At 33.7% G+C, this 15,550-nt stretch overlaps 1 protein-coding gene across 14 annotated transcripts in view; it reads right to left on the minus strand.

Moving 5' to 3' along the window:
- Nucleotides 1-781: 781 nt before the first annotated feature.
- Nucleotides 782-15,550, minus strand: part of LOC145998865 (band 7 protein AGAP004871) — a 280,450-nt gene continuing 265,681 nt past the window's right edge. For 8 of the 14 annotated variants that reach the window (XM_083135546.1, XM_083135545.1, XM_083135557.1 and 5 more), the window contains 5 exons: nucleotides 14,068-14,280; nucleotides 11,543-11,598; nucleotides 10,009-10,087; nucleotides 7,898-7,999; nucleotides 782-3,494 (listed from right to left, as the gene is read on the minus strand). In XM_083135546.1, coding sequence (XP_082991672.1) covers nucleotides 3,399-3,494; nucleotides 7,898-7,999; nucleotides 10,009-10,087; nucleotides 11,543-11,598; nucleotides 14,068-14,280 — 546 coding nt within the window. In that variant the 3' untranslated portion in view covers nucleotides 782-3,398. Of the gene's footprint in view, nucleotides 4,496-5,353; nucleotides 5,450-7,897; nucleotides 8,000-10,008; nucleotides 10,088-11,542; nucleotides 11,599-14,067; nucleotides 14,281-15,550 lie in introns of all 14 variants that reach the window. The other 6 variants (XM_083135552.1, XM_083135553.1, XM_083135547.1 and 3 more) reach the window with 5 other exon arrangements.

Raw genomic sequence — 15,550 nt, forward strand, 5'->3', positions numbered from 1 at the left:
ACTTTAGAGAGAACGATAAAAAAAGATTTGTTCATGTTTTTTTAATATACCTAGGTGTATATATACAAGGATTTTTCCAAGTTTTTAAATTTTAGGGTAGACGTAATTAGCAGTATTTTTAAAATTGTTAACGTATATAAATTTACAATTCACAAAAGTAACATCAACAAGAAAATAAAATACAATAACATGCTGTACTGGAGCCTATACATTACTATTGTAGAAATTATTAAAATATGCTTGTAATATTTTTTTAATTTTAAGAATGGCTTCTCTTTTGTAATATGTCTCTCTTATTCCAATTATGGGATACATCATCATCATCAAAACTCAACCATGATTTTTTTAAAGAAGTTGATTTCATCCACATAACTTAATGAAAACATGAGATCCATTTGTTTCACGAAACTTAGCGTATACCTTTTCAACGTGTTGGAACTGTGTAAAGAGTTGATAATATTTTACTGTTATTCAAAATAATTAGATATACATTCTGTTATATACATGTGTGCGTGTGTGTGTGTGTGTGTGTGTGTGTGTGTGTGTGTGTGTGTGTGTGTGTGTGTGTGTATGAGGAGGAGAAATAAAAAAGCAACTTATTGTAAATTACTTTCCCTACTTTATCTAATCATCATTCATCCTCATTTAATCGAACATGTTGTTCACACCTTTACACCTGTTCACACATGATGCTCCATCATTAATTGAATATTTATAATTCCGTACTGGAGATACATAAGTAATGACATAATACAAAATTTTGGTAAATCACATGCGCAGCCATATGTGCAATTTTTATTCAACACAAAATACAAACGTGAATACATAAAATTTAATAATCCAGTTACATACAAACAAATATCAGAACGTGTTTCGATGACAAATTCATAACTATATCTAATGTCTTTTGAATAAAGAGAGCCTTGTTCAGAATACTTTATTTTTCATTTGGAAGTCGAGAGTCTTAATTTTGAAACTATAATTATTAATTAGCGTCGATTATAGATCGCTATTCTCACGCTATAGTATGAACAGTATGAATCTATGAAACAGAGGGAGAATATTCTGAAGGCACGTTTATGCAACGGCACTGAATAAATGAAAATTAAATATGAAAATGACGTTTAGATGAGAAGCAAAATAAACATATTTGATGAAGCTGATATTAATGATAAAAAACAATGTAAAATTGAAGATAATATACTAGAATTTAGACATAATAATAATAACAACTATATCGAAATAAATTTGAAGTTAACACATTATTAATACAAAACAGAAAACAAGTCAACAATATTTTTGGTATGTTGCGATATATTACCATAGACAGTGTTATAACAGTGTAATTGTTTTGTGTGTGTGTTTGTGTAATGACTAAACACAAAAAGCAGGGAATTAAAATTTTATAACAAACCACACTTTTGCTCCCTAGTCATCCTGAACATTTCCGTCCCCTTCTGAACATTATGTTGTTAATTACCGAAGAAATAGTGGAACTAAAAGAAACACTATACGTATTTTGCATAGGCACATATCCATCCTTGCATTGCATAATTTTACATAAACAAACGTTTTAAAATACCACATTGTAAAAACACTTGTCTCTACATGAACAACTAAAAAAAACTTGTTTTTTTGCAAATTCATGGCAATTTCTTGTCAAATTTACTGCACAAACGTGGACACAACATACAAAATATGTGCAACAACACATTAATATAAGCATAATATGTTAACTGTAATCCATATTTTAACCACTGACGGACTTGTTCCCTGCAATTTTAGCAATGAATAAACATTACAACAAATCTTCGCTGCTACTTTGTGAACGTGTTTTCCAAATACAGAAATGTATACCCTGCTCGTATATAAAGTGTAAAGTCATTAAGGATTCATCTTAATGAAGCACACACAATTTTGTACTTACCTAAAACATATTAGTGTTTAAACAATGTAACAAAAAAGAAACACTATGTTGACAATACACATGGAACAATAAACGTGTTTTGCTTTACATCTATCACAGATAAGAAAATAATTTGTGAACCTTAATTCTTTCTTTTTCATTTAATTCAATTTTTACAAGATTTATTGATCTCATTATTACAAAAATACATTCTAGAGCTTCAATAATACCCATTTGAAATGAGTGTAATTCGTTACAATATCCAACTTCGAAGTTACTAATAAAATCGGTCAACTGCATTCGATATAACTATCGATGGTAGATGGATGGTCCTGAGTATATTTCTCGCTGTTAAAATTATATGTACTATATAAAACCGATAAGTTTAGGTTAGACTACATATTTTTATGTGAAAGAAAATTGGCACGTTGGCACTATTAATCTATTGCTGACTAGGAGTATTATTTTTTGGATTGTTTGGCTCGCATTAGTTAATATTAATTGGGTTTAGAGTATGTACACTTTGTATAAATAACGCCTATATGCTTATAATGAATGAGTCTGGCGGAACGTGGAGATTATTTGTCTCTTGTTTCAGTGTAATTTTATAAATTTAATGTTTATAAAGCTAAACTATATTATCCTTTTCTTGGCTGTGGCAAATGCCTAGAAACATTACTAAACTTACAAAACACTAATACGAACATATTTTTTATTATCTGGAAATTGTAATCAGTCTCCCACCATTCTGGCGCTCCTCAAAGTACATTACATAAATTTCGAATATAAATACCTCCTACATGATGAAAACTGGTATGGTTATGTAACTTCCTTATTTTGTTACATATCATGCAAGATAGTTTTCAAAAAATTACATTGAAAGTTTTGTATAGATTTAAAACGTCACACAAATTACACTCTTCAATTTCTTCAATAAGTCCAATAAAATTTTAGTAATGAAACATAGACAAAGTAATAAATATAGATGCTATTAAAAATAACTGAAATGTCAAAGATAATATTAATTATCATAAAAATCTTACCAAAAAGGATTCTTTTCTAAACATACAATAAATTTTTAGCCCAATATCGTTGTTTTTAAATTAAAAATATGAGTATAGCATTAAATATTCTATGTACACAACACTGAAAAACAAATTTGTTGTAAATCAAACACAAGTTGGAAACGGTTTTTATTATAACTTATACAAAATTTACCAGTGGCTCTATAGCTAGGTACGTCTCTTGAAACATTTTCTTCAAAGAAAATCTTTTATAGCGAATTGAATATCTAAATGTTTGCAAAATTTGTACATGTTTCATGTTAATTCTTTGTTAGAAATTTCTGTTAAGCCCTGAGACTGACCACAACGTTACATTTATCTTTGAAAGAATAAAGGAATGCTTGTAAATCAACTTATATGCTACTTTCTCAGAATTTTCCAATCAGGAAGGAAAATAATTCGAGAAGGCGCATCTAAGGTTTTGCACGTTAGGAATCCTTTTTCTTCATAAAGTAAGTGAGTATGTCAATGGGCAGGGGGAATATAATAGTAGAGTTCTTCTCAGCTGAGATTGTATTCAGTGTCTGTAACAAGAAATAAATTATATGTTATATTTAAACATGAACAAAACGTAAAATAATTTTACCTTACTTGCTGATTTTTTATATATTATTAACATCAATTGCCATTTGCAAATCCAAAAATATGATTATGTTTAATAAAGGGAGAAAACCTAATCAATAATTGTTTATAAGCAGCAAGTAGGTTCAGGAGCATATGGTTTCGATGAAAGTTGAATTTTATCAGCAAAAAAATCAGTCATTGTATAATTCTCTCGGCATTTCGTGCAAAACTATTTATTAAAGTTATCAAACATATTATACAACAAACTGTTCTTAAATTTACTATAACAAACTAGTAACTAGATGCATAATATATTGGATAATATTATGTAAGTGTTGAGCTATAGAAATGAGTACTTATCGTAGACCATAGCCCAACATAAATTTCAACGAAGGCACCCTTTAAAATGAGTTTTCTGGAACCAAATCATGTTTTGAGTGTACATTTATATTTAAAATATTTTTGCTGAGGATTATAGTTTTGAAAAATGCTAAATTTTGTAAGCAAATATTGTAATTTTAAAAATTCTAATTATTCTTGAAAATTCCATAATTCTGAAAAATTGAACCAATTTAAGATAAAACGACTTCAAAAAGATAGACACTGCTTAAAAAAAAAACTCCATCTATTTCTAAGAAAATATTTTTGCCACTGTGTACATTATGCATCAACATAATACCAATTCTAACTTGAGTCTGGATCCACATTGCATATAAAACTAACTAATGTTCCCCCAAATCCCATTATATTACGCTGTGCTTTAGGTTATGATGACAGACCGTATCATTTTTTCTGCACACGTGTGTAAGAAATGTTCGAATTCACAAAATCAAAAAAAGAGTTCGATCAAATGTTAGATATTTGCATATTACGAGTCCTTCTTCATGAAGTGAGTGAGTAGGTTAATAGGCAGGGGGAATATAATAGTAGAGTTCTTCTCGGCTGAAATAGTGCTCAGTGTCTGCAATTAGAAAAAAAATACACGTTATATATAAAGTGCAAAAAATATAAATAAAAATTACTCAATTTTTGCATTTTTCAAATTCACAATCCATTAATATTAATTATAAAGCACTAAAGTAATTTATCACCTATTGAATGCTTAACTTGGTTACAATATTTACTAATTACAATGATTCCAGTGAAAACTGTTTTGCAATCTAATAAATGTATTCTATACCTAGGTAGTTGTTATTTTGGATATTAGTATACTTGTTACTGATTATTAAACATTAAAATATAAAACAACAACAAAAATCTGGAGATAATAAGGATATAATTATTATAATAAGGATAATAATTTAATTACGAAGATCTTTGAACCCTTTGGAAACAAAATGTATTCGAAGCTCATTAAAGTCAATAAAAATATATTTAGAAAGATAAATTTAATCGAAAAACAAGAAGTAGCTACTTCTCATTCTTTCATGTCTGTTGAACGTAAAAAATATAATTTCACGGTTTTAAATAATGTTTTAAACATATTTTAAAATGTTATGTATATACTTTATCAGGTACTTAAAATCTATTCTTAATTTATATTATTAAATATCTATAATCTTAAATCACCCATTACTTTTAAAGCTACTTCAACGTTTGAAAGTGTAGACAAATATATAACTTAAATTTTGTTTAATTGAGAAAATTTCTTACTTTGAGGTTACAAATCAAATCATTTTACGAATGTTATGTTTCGGTTTTTAATTGTGAGAATTCTGTATTGCTTTGATTAGTTTTAGTATAATACAAATTTAATGTCGTTTACAACTTTTTAATAATGCACGATTTAAGTGGAATTTCGTGACATTCTAATATTTACTCTTTAAGAATCCTTTTTCCTTGAAGGCATGAGTAAATTAATAGGCAGGGGAAATATGATAGTAGAATTCTTCTCGGCTGAAATTGTGTTCAGTGTCTGAAATAACAAAGAAATCAGGTTATATATCCACATATACCAAATGATTAGTTAACACTTGTTTATCGTGTGTAATTTTTATATTTAAAAGTAATTTCATTTAGTTTTTCTTGTTTTTCTAATCTAATTTTTAAAATGAAATTAAACAATAAAAGGAATTGAACCAAGTATTAATTATACTTAACATGCAAAAACCTCTGACCAAAGTAATTGTTTATACACTATGCAATTATGTTAACGTGAAATTTTTCAATATTGAACTTAAAATAATGTGTAATATATCTAATTAATTATACGTTATTTACTCTAAAATGTTAGAAAGGGTTTAAAGGGGTAAGCAAGAAGTAGCTACTTCTATTTTCTAACTCAAGATGTTTTGGCTCCGTACTAGATGGTGTAGGAAATTGTTTTGGAAATATCTCGAACCTTTCAAATTTTGATGATCTTATTTCAAGTACTTTAACTTAGATGTACGCAAAGGTATGAGATAGATATGAAATTGAATTATGGAAAATGTTTTTGTGGTGTGGTATAAACTTTGTTGATATCCTCTTTTTGGAACCAAATTTTTAATTTTTATAAACTGCACTTTTTCGATTCCAGAAAGAACGGAATAATTCCTCGATAACGCCACTAGCTCTCACAATCTACAACGAGCTTATGTACACACAAAAATGTTGCTTGTTTTAACCAAAAACATTTATTTAAGGTTTTTGATAATAAAAATGCACCGTATCATTTACTGAAATTGGTACATTTGACTAAATTATATGGTAATTCTAGACACATATGCGCCCAACTAGCTCAGTATTACTAAAAGGTTTTGATGCCAGAGAACAAAAAATTCTTTTCCACCTATGTTGAGAAATGTTTGGTCATAAACCTATTTTCATGGATAGTGCTATCGTTTCAGGTTGCATTAATAGTACATACTATGCACATATCTCAAGTGGAAAAACATGTAAAAGTGATGAAGGAACCAGAAGTTCATACTTATGGTGAAACTTCAATTGGCTGGATCATTGTGATTATGGAAAGCCCGAAGAACAACAAGAAGAAGCAACAACGGATTGACAATATACAGTTTTCGTATAAAGTGACTCAGCTCGCAAACCTACTTAGAGCGCAGAACAATAGCCAACCATAATGTTCGGAATAAGATATGTAGTGTATTGTATCGTTTATAGCGTCGCACCATATACATATATACTAGAGCATAACATTATCGATTAATGGCTGTTAATGTTTATTTTATTCGTGTACTTATGTTGTGCAAGAGATCTAATCGATTACAGACTGCATTGATCGATTGTGTGCCTACTTGAGCAACGTTGTTGAAGTGCTGTTAATTCCTATTCGAGCAAGATTGTTGAAGTGTTGTTAGTTAATTCCTATTCGAGCAACACTATTAAAGTGCTGTTATTTCCTATTCGAGCAACATTGTTGAAGTGCTGTTAATTCCTATTCGAGCAACATTGTTGAAGTGGTGTTAATTCCTATTCGAGCAACATTATTGAAGTGCTGTTAATTCCTATTCGAGCAACATTATTGAAGTGCGGTTAATTCCTATTCGAGTAACATTGTTGAAGTGCTGTTAATTCCTATTCGAGCAACATTGTTGATGTGTTGTTAATTCCTATTCGAGCAACATTATTGAAGTGCTGTGAATTCCTATTCGAGCAACATTATTGAAGTGCTGTGAATTTATTCGAGCAACATTGTTGAAGTGCTGTTAATTCCTATTCGAGAAACATTGTTTAAGTGCTGTTAATTGTTATTCGGAAACATTGTTGAAGTGCTGTTAATTGTTATTCGAACAAAGTTGTTGAAATGCTGTAAATTCCTATTCGAACAACATTGTGCACCTATTCGATCTACATTGTTGAAGTGCTGTTAATTTGTATAGGTTGTGCGACAAATCTCAACTATTGAGTGTGCTGAGATTGATGGTGTACCTACTCGAGCAACATTGTTGAAGTGTTGTTTATTCGTATTCGAGCAATATTGTGACCCTATTGGAGCAACATTTTTAAAGTGCCGTGAATTCTTAGTCGTGCTGCTGAAACTGATTGTGTACTTACTCAAGCAACATAGTTGAAGTACATGAAACGCTGCGATTTCGTACATGTTGTGTAACAAATCTAACTTTTTACACGTTGCAGTGAATTGATTATATACCTACTCGACCATCACACTCTTGTTATAATATAATGAATTGGTAACCACTACCAATGCATATATTCAGAGCGTCACTTCAGCAGTTATTGTAATTATCATAATCTATGATATAAATATATATATATATTTAATCCTTCTCCAGCACAGTCTGTGTGCGCTTTAATTTTGCTTATTATCATCTATTATTTGGATTTGTCATTATTTCTTGAACTAATTTCATATCTACTATACACATGCTTTAAAAGTAAACTCTTGTAATATGTATTTCACCTGAAGGTAGCGCAACTGAAGTGCTGCAGCTGAGTCCCCAATGACCTCAGAGGCTTCCCTCAGGGCCCTGGACGCCTTCTGTTCACCCTCGGCGGCAATCACCTGAAAGCAAACAGTAATTGATTACACATTGATTAATGTAGTCACTAGTAATGCGATCAAAACAAGTGAATACCACACACACACACAATGAATAGCACTTGGTATTAAGGTAGGTGAGACAAAAGTAGCCCGTGTTCCCAAGGCGGCCCACATTAAGAGCATCGTATTAGTATTTAACACATCTAACAAATGGTACTACATTAATATACCCAGTCCCCTCAGATGCACCATGCAGAAAACGAACTGTCTTGGGCTGCCAGCAGCCACTTTATTTAATTTATTGTTGAACCCTTGGTGTCGTAGGGACTGTGTAGACCAGTCCTCCATGAAGGTTACTGTCTATCATGTCAACAATCAAAAGTTTGACATCAACAGTTTTATCTAATAAGATGTAAAAACGTCAATAAACATGAATATTCTTGAGCACAAGCATCATTTCCTAAGCCAACTATAAGCCGTAGGCCACCTTTGGGACTCATGGGCCATCTTGGGAACAGATGTAACGGTTTTGTAATTCTTTTTTAAAGAAAAAGTTACAAGCAATGTTAAAAAATATTTATTTGGTACACGTTGTTAATTAGTTACAGGAGTTATTTCTTTTAATTTCAGAAATTTATCTCTCATTAGAGATTTGTAAATTGCCCTAGAAGCTTAACTAGGGCCATCTTTGGTTACATGTGGTCATAAAAATATCACAAAGTTACGTTGACGTATTAGTGGGTAGTGTCGTTGACTCATGATATCGTCACGGAAACTTCCCTGGTTCGATATCTGGGTGTTCTGTTGTGAGAGTTCCATCTTCATCAATTCTATTTAATCATTTTTTATCCTTATTGTTTCAATTAGCCACAAGTTGAAGAAAGTATCTACAAATTTATGAACCATAGCAACCAGGCAAGTGTTTAACTATATTTCGGGAGGGGTCCGTACCAAGTGTCTCACGCGTTAACAATAATAATAATTAATATGTTAAAAGATTAATGAAGTTAAAGGTAAAACATTTAGGGGATGTTGGAGTAGGGCACCACACATTCTCGATCTCGGCCATTTTGCAGGTGATGTGATCAGCACCAAAGCTCCAGCCGCCTTTACACCCCCCGCATTGGTCTTGCCGGTAGGGCGTCTGACTGCCACGCGGGAGACCCGGTTTCAGTTCCTGGGGTGGGTCATCTAAGGACGGAATTTTTCCTGCCTTGTCTCCGCATAAAGCGTCACTGTGGCTCACCCAGCCTCAAATAGATCAATCAATAATAATTGTTATTATTAGATGAACAGTTACAAGGATGATAAGAGAATAGAGATACAACATCAATATTCATTATCGACCTTATATTTAGTTAAGATCACTGAAATTTGTATAAAATTAGCTGTACTGCCAAAGAAATTACTGTCAATGTTTTTTAAATGGATTATTTGTAATGGATGCATACATTTTCGCAGACACAGCTGTATAACAACAACCTAATCCTTTCATTTAGTGTGTTAGTTCTGTGGAAATGAATGAACTTCACATTACATATCTGTAAAGTAGTATTGGTTTATTTAATTTCGGACTTGATAAGTCTTTCGATGGGAGTCTCACCCCCTGAACTCTCTTCTAAATACGTCCTTGATAGTAAATAAAAATAAGACCTTCAAGTAGGATTTGAGATGTACTCTTACAGAGCAAAGGTTCATTTCCTTTTTTCATGGCTTGTGAATTTTCCTAGCCACTTTTTGGTGCCTATTTCTCTTCTTTTTGTCTACTTTGTACACATGTTGCTTGCCTATAACAGTTGTCCTTTAAGATTTCTTGCTTTCATTTGTAAGATATATGATAGCAGGTCATATGATATCCTTTCTGATGCAATTGTAATTTCAGGATGACATATAACATGTTATTAAAGGTATTTTACTTGAAAAACGTGTAAATTTGTAGTGAATGATCAGCACAACGTTCCAGTTGCCCTTATAAACATGATTGGCCCAGCCACCGTTTGCACACACGCCCATACTCACTAAATTCTTACCTTAGCTCTGGCCTCTCTGGCAGCTTCAGCCTCTGCTGCCATGGCTCTCTGCAGTTGTACTGGGAGACGCACGTCTTTTCTGTAAGACAGACGGACATAAGTCACAAATACATGTCGCAATATCATTAGTGCCATAGAGAACTATAGTAATCTCCCTAAGGCCAAGTTTTCTTTCTAAGTGAAGACGCCAGATACACAGAGAGAGAGAGAGAGAGAGAGAGGGGGGGGTGGAATTTCTGACACAGAATACCACTGTTCTTCAGTTTTTATATTTGCTACTTTATGCATATTCATTATTAATAAAAGTATTTAATTCCATCACTTCTTTTTTAGGTTCTGGTGTAACTTTCATTTACTAACCATTCTCGAAAATAAAATGATGGCATGTTCTGCATTACCACATGGTTTACTGTGCGAGTAACCACAATGTAAATTTATGCCTAATGCGATATACTTACGTACTTTCCAATCATCATAATTCCTTAAACTAAGCTTATTTTTTAAAAATTTTCAAGCTTTTTTCTTTTTTCTGTAAAGATTTTAAAATTTCTGCACCTAGTGTTTGTTATCGCATCTATTCATACCTAATGGCAAATTTTGAAATTAATGGTAGCTCGACCATTTGCAAAAAAAAAAAAAATATTGCGAATGATTTTTATCCTTTGTGTCTAGTCCCAAACTAACAATATTTATTTTTTCTCACTTCAGAGTCATAATTGGCGACCATCTGGGAACGTCTTTTTTTCATATTTGGTAAAACGATAGTTGGACCCTAAGAATTAACCCCTTCCAGTGAGAAGGATGCTCAGAGAAGTGCTTATTTAACAAATTTGACACTTATTTTTTAGGCTAAACTATGTCATTTAGGGAAGAAATTTGCAGAAATTATTGTACTGCCAATTAGAAAATCTTGCTTCAGTTGTCTATTATTTACCGTTCCAAAGATATTGATGATTACGTAAAAGTCTGAAAACGCAATATTCACATGTGCCGTGATGGAAACATGGCCACCGTTTCTAAGTCAGACGTGATGTAAATAAAAGGTTATCAGTTTTGAAATATGGATATATATAGTTGAAACTGTACACAAAACAATATTTTTTTCTAAAACGGTCGAGCATCCAATGCTGAAACACCTCATATGGATTGACCATATTTCTATACGGCATTAGGCATAATCTGTGGTCTTCCCGCCACTGAGCGTTACGTCACTTGAACGCTGTTGCCGTTGAACTCGCGCCATATTTTTCACTGCAGAAGCAAGAAAGGAAGATCTTCCGCACCAGCAGGTAGAAAAGCCATACCATGCAAAGGCCACTAATCTTATCAACAAGGTGCGGCAAGATTTGGCAACAGCGAGAGCTTGTTCACTGACGTGGTTGGTTGTCACTGACATACTCCCTTCCTGTCATCTGACGTTGTGGCGGAAAGACAACAGAGTTATGCCTCCTACCCATAACCAATGTCGTATACCAAATTTACCACAGAAAAGTCGGAAAAAAAATTACAGAAGAGAACACTGTCTGCTACTTACATTTCAACACGCTCAACTTTAATTCCCCAGGCGTTTGTGGCCTCATCAAGAGCATTCTGAAAAGACAAAAAAAATTGTCACCAACCTTTGAACAAATTGCTTATATCTCATTGTATGGGATGTTTCTTCTCTTCACCAGCAATTTGAATGCTTCTACCTAGTGTATTTATATCACCAAAGACATCGTTGGCCAGGGTGGGGATGGAAAGACATGTCCTGAATAATGCGGAAAAATGTACCATGTATTTAAATGATATTGGGAAAATTTACAACATACGTCCCAAATAATTCAAACGTAACGACGCTATGTGAATGTGGCGTGCCCAACGGGGGGTTGGTTGGGTCATAACCCTTCGTTTGACCCAGTATTACTAAAGAAGTACGCCCAAGGCAGGAAAAGATAGCAAAATGAGGGCTGACTATTAAAAAAAGCATAGGTAAGCACCCCTTTCGAAAATCCTAAGCGCGCCACTGCCTATGTATATTACTGTAAGCGTGCATAGTGGCTTTTTTTAGTGATACATACATTCAATGGTTAAAGAACAGTAGATAATGGACTCGTTTTTCTTCATACGCCCTTTATTTGGCTACACTGCGGTGTGAGCGCCAAATTTGGCTTTAGGAAAATTCGTTATCGCTATGAAATATAATACGTACTTTTCATATTGTCTGATAGGTTTGTCTGTATAAAATGCACTATTTCTTCAAATCTTGATATACAGAAATATATGTTTTCAAGTTCCTAATTGAACTTACACTGATATGAGGTCCAAGAATCTAATATTCCAAGGAAACTGTGCGAACACTTGATGATGGTGGTAGTGAAGACCATCGAGTGTCCAAACAGCAAATAGAGGCAAGGAGAAAGTGGATTGCGTGTATCAGGGTTTTATCCAAAATTTCTCATCTGGGGGAGTGTATGTTCGTATTCAGGGTGTGGGATAATAAATTTAAGAGCCAAAATGAACACAATTTGGGTCTTTGTAATAATATTTAGAAGTGGTGTTGAGGAAATTTTGGAAAAGTGTTGCGGGTGTGGGGTAAAAATTGGTGTCATGAACAGTATTCAGAAGCAGACGGATAGTCCACGCGTTTACTTCGATAACGTCCAAGAACTGAAGGAAGCCGCCGCCACAAACGTGGGTGGGGATAAACAGCGGGCGAGTTGTTTTCGTGCAATCACACTCAACCTTCAGCCAATGGGCGCAGCTGTCATTCTGGTCGTCTACTCCATGTGGAGTCTCAGTCACATGACTGCGGATAAGCTGTTGCGTACTTTACAACTTCAATGTGGAGACCGTGGGAAGGTGCTTGTGCGCGGAGGGACAAGGTGGCGTAGAGTAGATGTGTGGCAACACTGTGCGTTGAATGCGATTGTTGCAGCTGGTGGGCGCGCTCCGTAGACTCCAAAGCCAGCCGGTTGTTAACGTAGCTAGCGCGTCGACTATAGCAAACTTTAATTTGCGAGTTCTTCATAGAAGGGAAGAAGTTTGAGGTTAAGAAAATGCAGAGAACAAACAAATGTGTTGTATTGCATTTACATATTTTAATTTTTGATGTGACTTTGTCAAGACATAAATACCATTTTCACAACATTCATAGCTCATCTTGTTTGTTCATGGTGTTAATGTTTCCGTTAAACCTAGCTTCATAGAGTTGATGCCCTCCGATGTGTAATGTGCAACAGAACTTGTCAGGCACCAAAAATGCACTTTTTCTTTTTGAGTTGTTTTTAACGTCAGACCCTATAAAATCACAATATTGCCTTATTCTCATTTATAGCACACATCACAAAGTCCACAGCAAATGTTTTGTTTTTTTTAATTTTGATGGAATCATGACGTCATAACACCAGATATGGAAAATGGGTGCAGCATTAGGGACAGTTTACCTATTATTTCCTTGTTGCTGACCAAAATATATTGGCGTAGTTGTGACGTCGTCGCATTATAATCAATGCGTCATGTTCGATTCACGGTGAAGGTACATATTGTTTCGGATCACGATTAGGCTATCTGTGCATAAAGTGGACCTAGAACTCAATGGAACCCAGATCTATTGAGAAATTATGACAGTCGTCAGAATGAAAGTATGGCTGAATAGGCAAAGTTATATGCAATATTTGTAACTATAGGACCACTACTTTGTCACAAACCTTCAGTGTGTGAAAGATATTATTTTTACCATTTCGTAGTGTTTCCTCTAATTCCTCCTAGGCATTTCGTGACTGGAAGATATGTCTCTTCTTTTTATTTAGTCCATGCTACATTTTCTTATCATTTTTAACATATCCGATTTCATCTACTTTCTTTTTTTAAAGATTTGCTTAGGCAATTCACCACTGCAGTAGCACTTACCTCTCTTCATTCTCTAATGCTTACCTTAGGTTGACCTGGATCTTGGACTGTACCCCCAACAGCCATATGCACATATATTCCCCAGATGGGGACGAGTCAAGTAGAACTTCTGAGCAGAACTTGGCTCGTACCCAGTTGCGGACGTTAGGAATACAAAAAGATTCTCACTATTCTAACCTGCATGGCACCAGATATAGTCTCCCTGTCGCTAAGGATTTCATGAAGGTTTCGCGTGCCAAGGGTGTTTCTCAGGGTGGTCTGTGCCAACAGCCGGGTGGAATGGTGAGCATTCTCGACGTTAGCTACGGAGACGGTGGCATTAGACACCCTGTAGTATACAACGGCATCCACAGAGACGGTCACGCTGTCTTTGGTCAGTACCTGTAACACGATATGTAGCAATTAGAAAATATAGAATGGATTCCCAATTAACTAGCAAATTAGTCCACTATGTTCTATTCATGAGTTCTAAGTTCTTTTCCTTTTGGAAGTTCACTGGTTCTAAGAAAACCTGCATGTGCACTGTTGATTACTACATTGGCATAAATACAAAGATCAAAGTAATGCCATCTTTACCGATTTGTGATTTGGCGATATTCAATTATTTTCTCATATTATTAACTAATGTTAATAGTTATCGGATTATCTTCTTTCAAGAGAATATCACAAAATAGATCTACTTTAAAGCATTGTAGCCAGACTATCTCAGCAAATTATATGCTGTAAACAAATATGACTGAAGTCATATTTCAGCATTGTTTTATGCTGGTTGGGTTTTAAATATTCATTATTATTATTGCAGCGTACGCAAAGTACATGAGGTACACACCTCATCACAACTAATAGCACACATCGAGTTACAAGATGGAACTTAACAGGGACTACTAAAATGATTAGTATGCTTGACATGGTGACTGCAGAGGAAGCAAATTTAGGCTCTTGTTTATCTGTTATGTATCACTGCAATTATTTGTTTGTTAATCATTACTCGGTGGGAAGTTGTTGTTAATTGATAGCTGGTCTTAAGTATGTGAACTTTGTAACCAAAATGCTTATACTGCACTCAAATGCCCGCTACTTATGTTATATTCCACAGGGAGAGAAATTCTTTAATTACTATTAATGTCTTTCAACAGCTACAAGCTACATCTGCTTGTTATTCATTCTCAAAACTGACTTTGAGAAATTCTACTAAACGAAAATTATGTCATTATGGCATATTTGTGATACTTAAGGTTCAAAAGTTAGCGATGAATTTTCAATGTACTAAGCAAGCAAATAGAATTGCAAAGATTATGAGAAAATATTATAGTAAATGTGCAAATGTTTGTCGCGGATCATTGTAAAATACAAAAATGTAAAAATGATATATTACAACATATGCAAGAAAGAAATACTCCTTCGATAATGTAATTTACAGTTTCAGTATTTTTACTGAAGCTATACAAGGGTTGATATCAATAGAACAAGTGAGTGTATATAAACGTTTCAAACATCGAACCATGTATAATACAGCGAGAAAGCACTTTTGTCGAACTCACTACACTTTATAGCTTACACACACATTAAAGCCTGAAGTAGCGAAGTAATCGAGCCGAGATTTTTTGGGTGTTCTAAAAAGTGAAAATGCATAGTTTGAGCATTATCTATG

The sequence above is a fragment of the Lepisma saccharinum genome, chromosome 14, assembly GCF_977018435.1.
Source record: "Lepisma saccharinum chromosome 14, izLepSacc3.1, whole genome shotgun sequence".
Classification (NCBI taxonomy): domain Eukaryota; kingdom Metazoa; phylum Arthropoda; class Insecta; order Zygentoma; family Lepismatidae; genus Lepisma; species Lepisma saccharinum.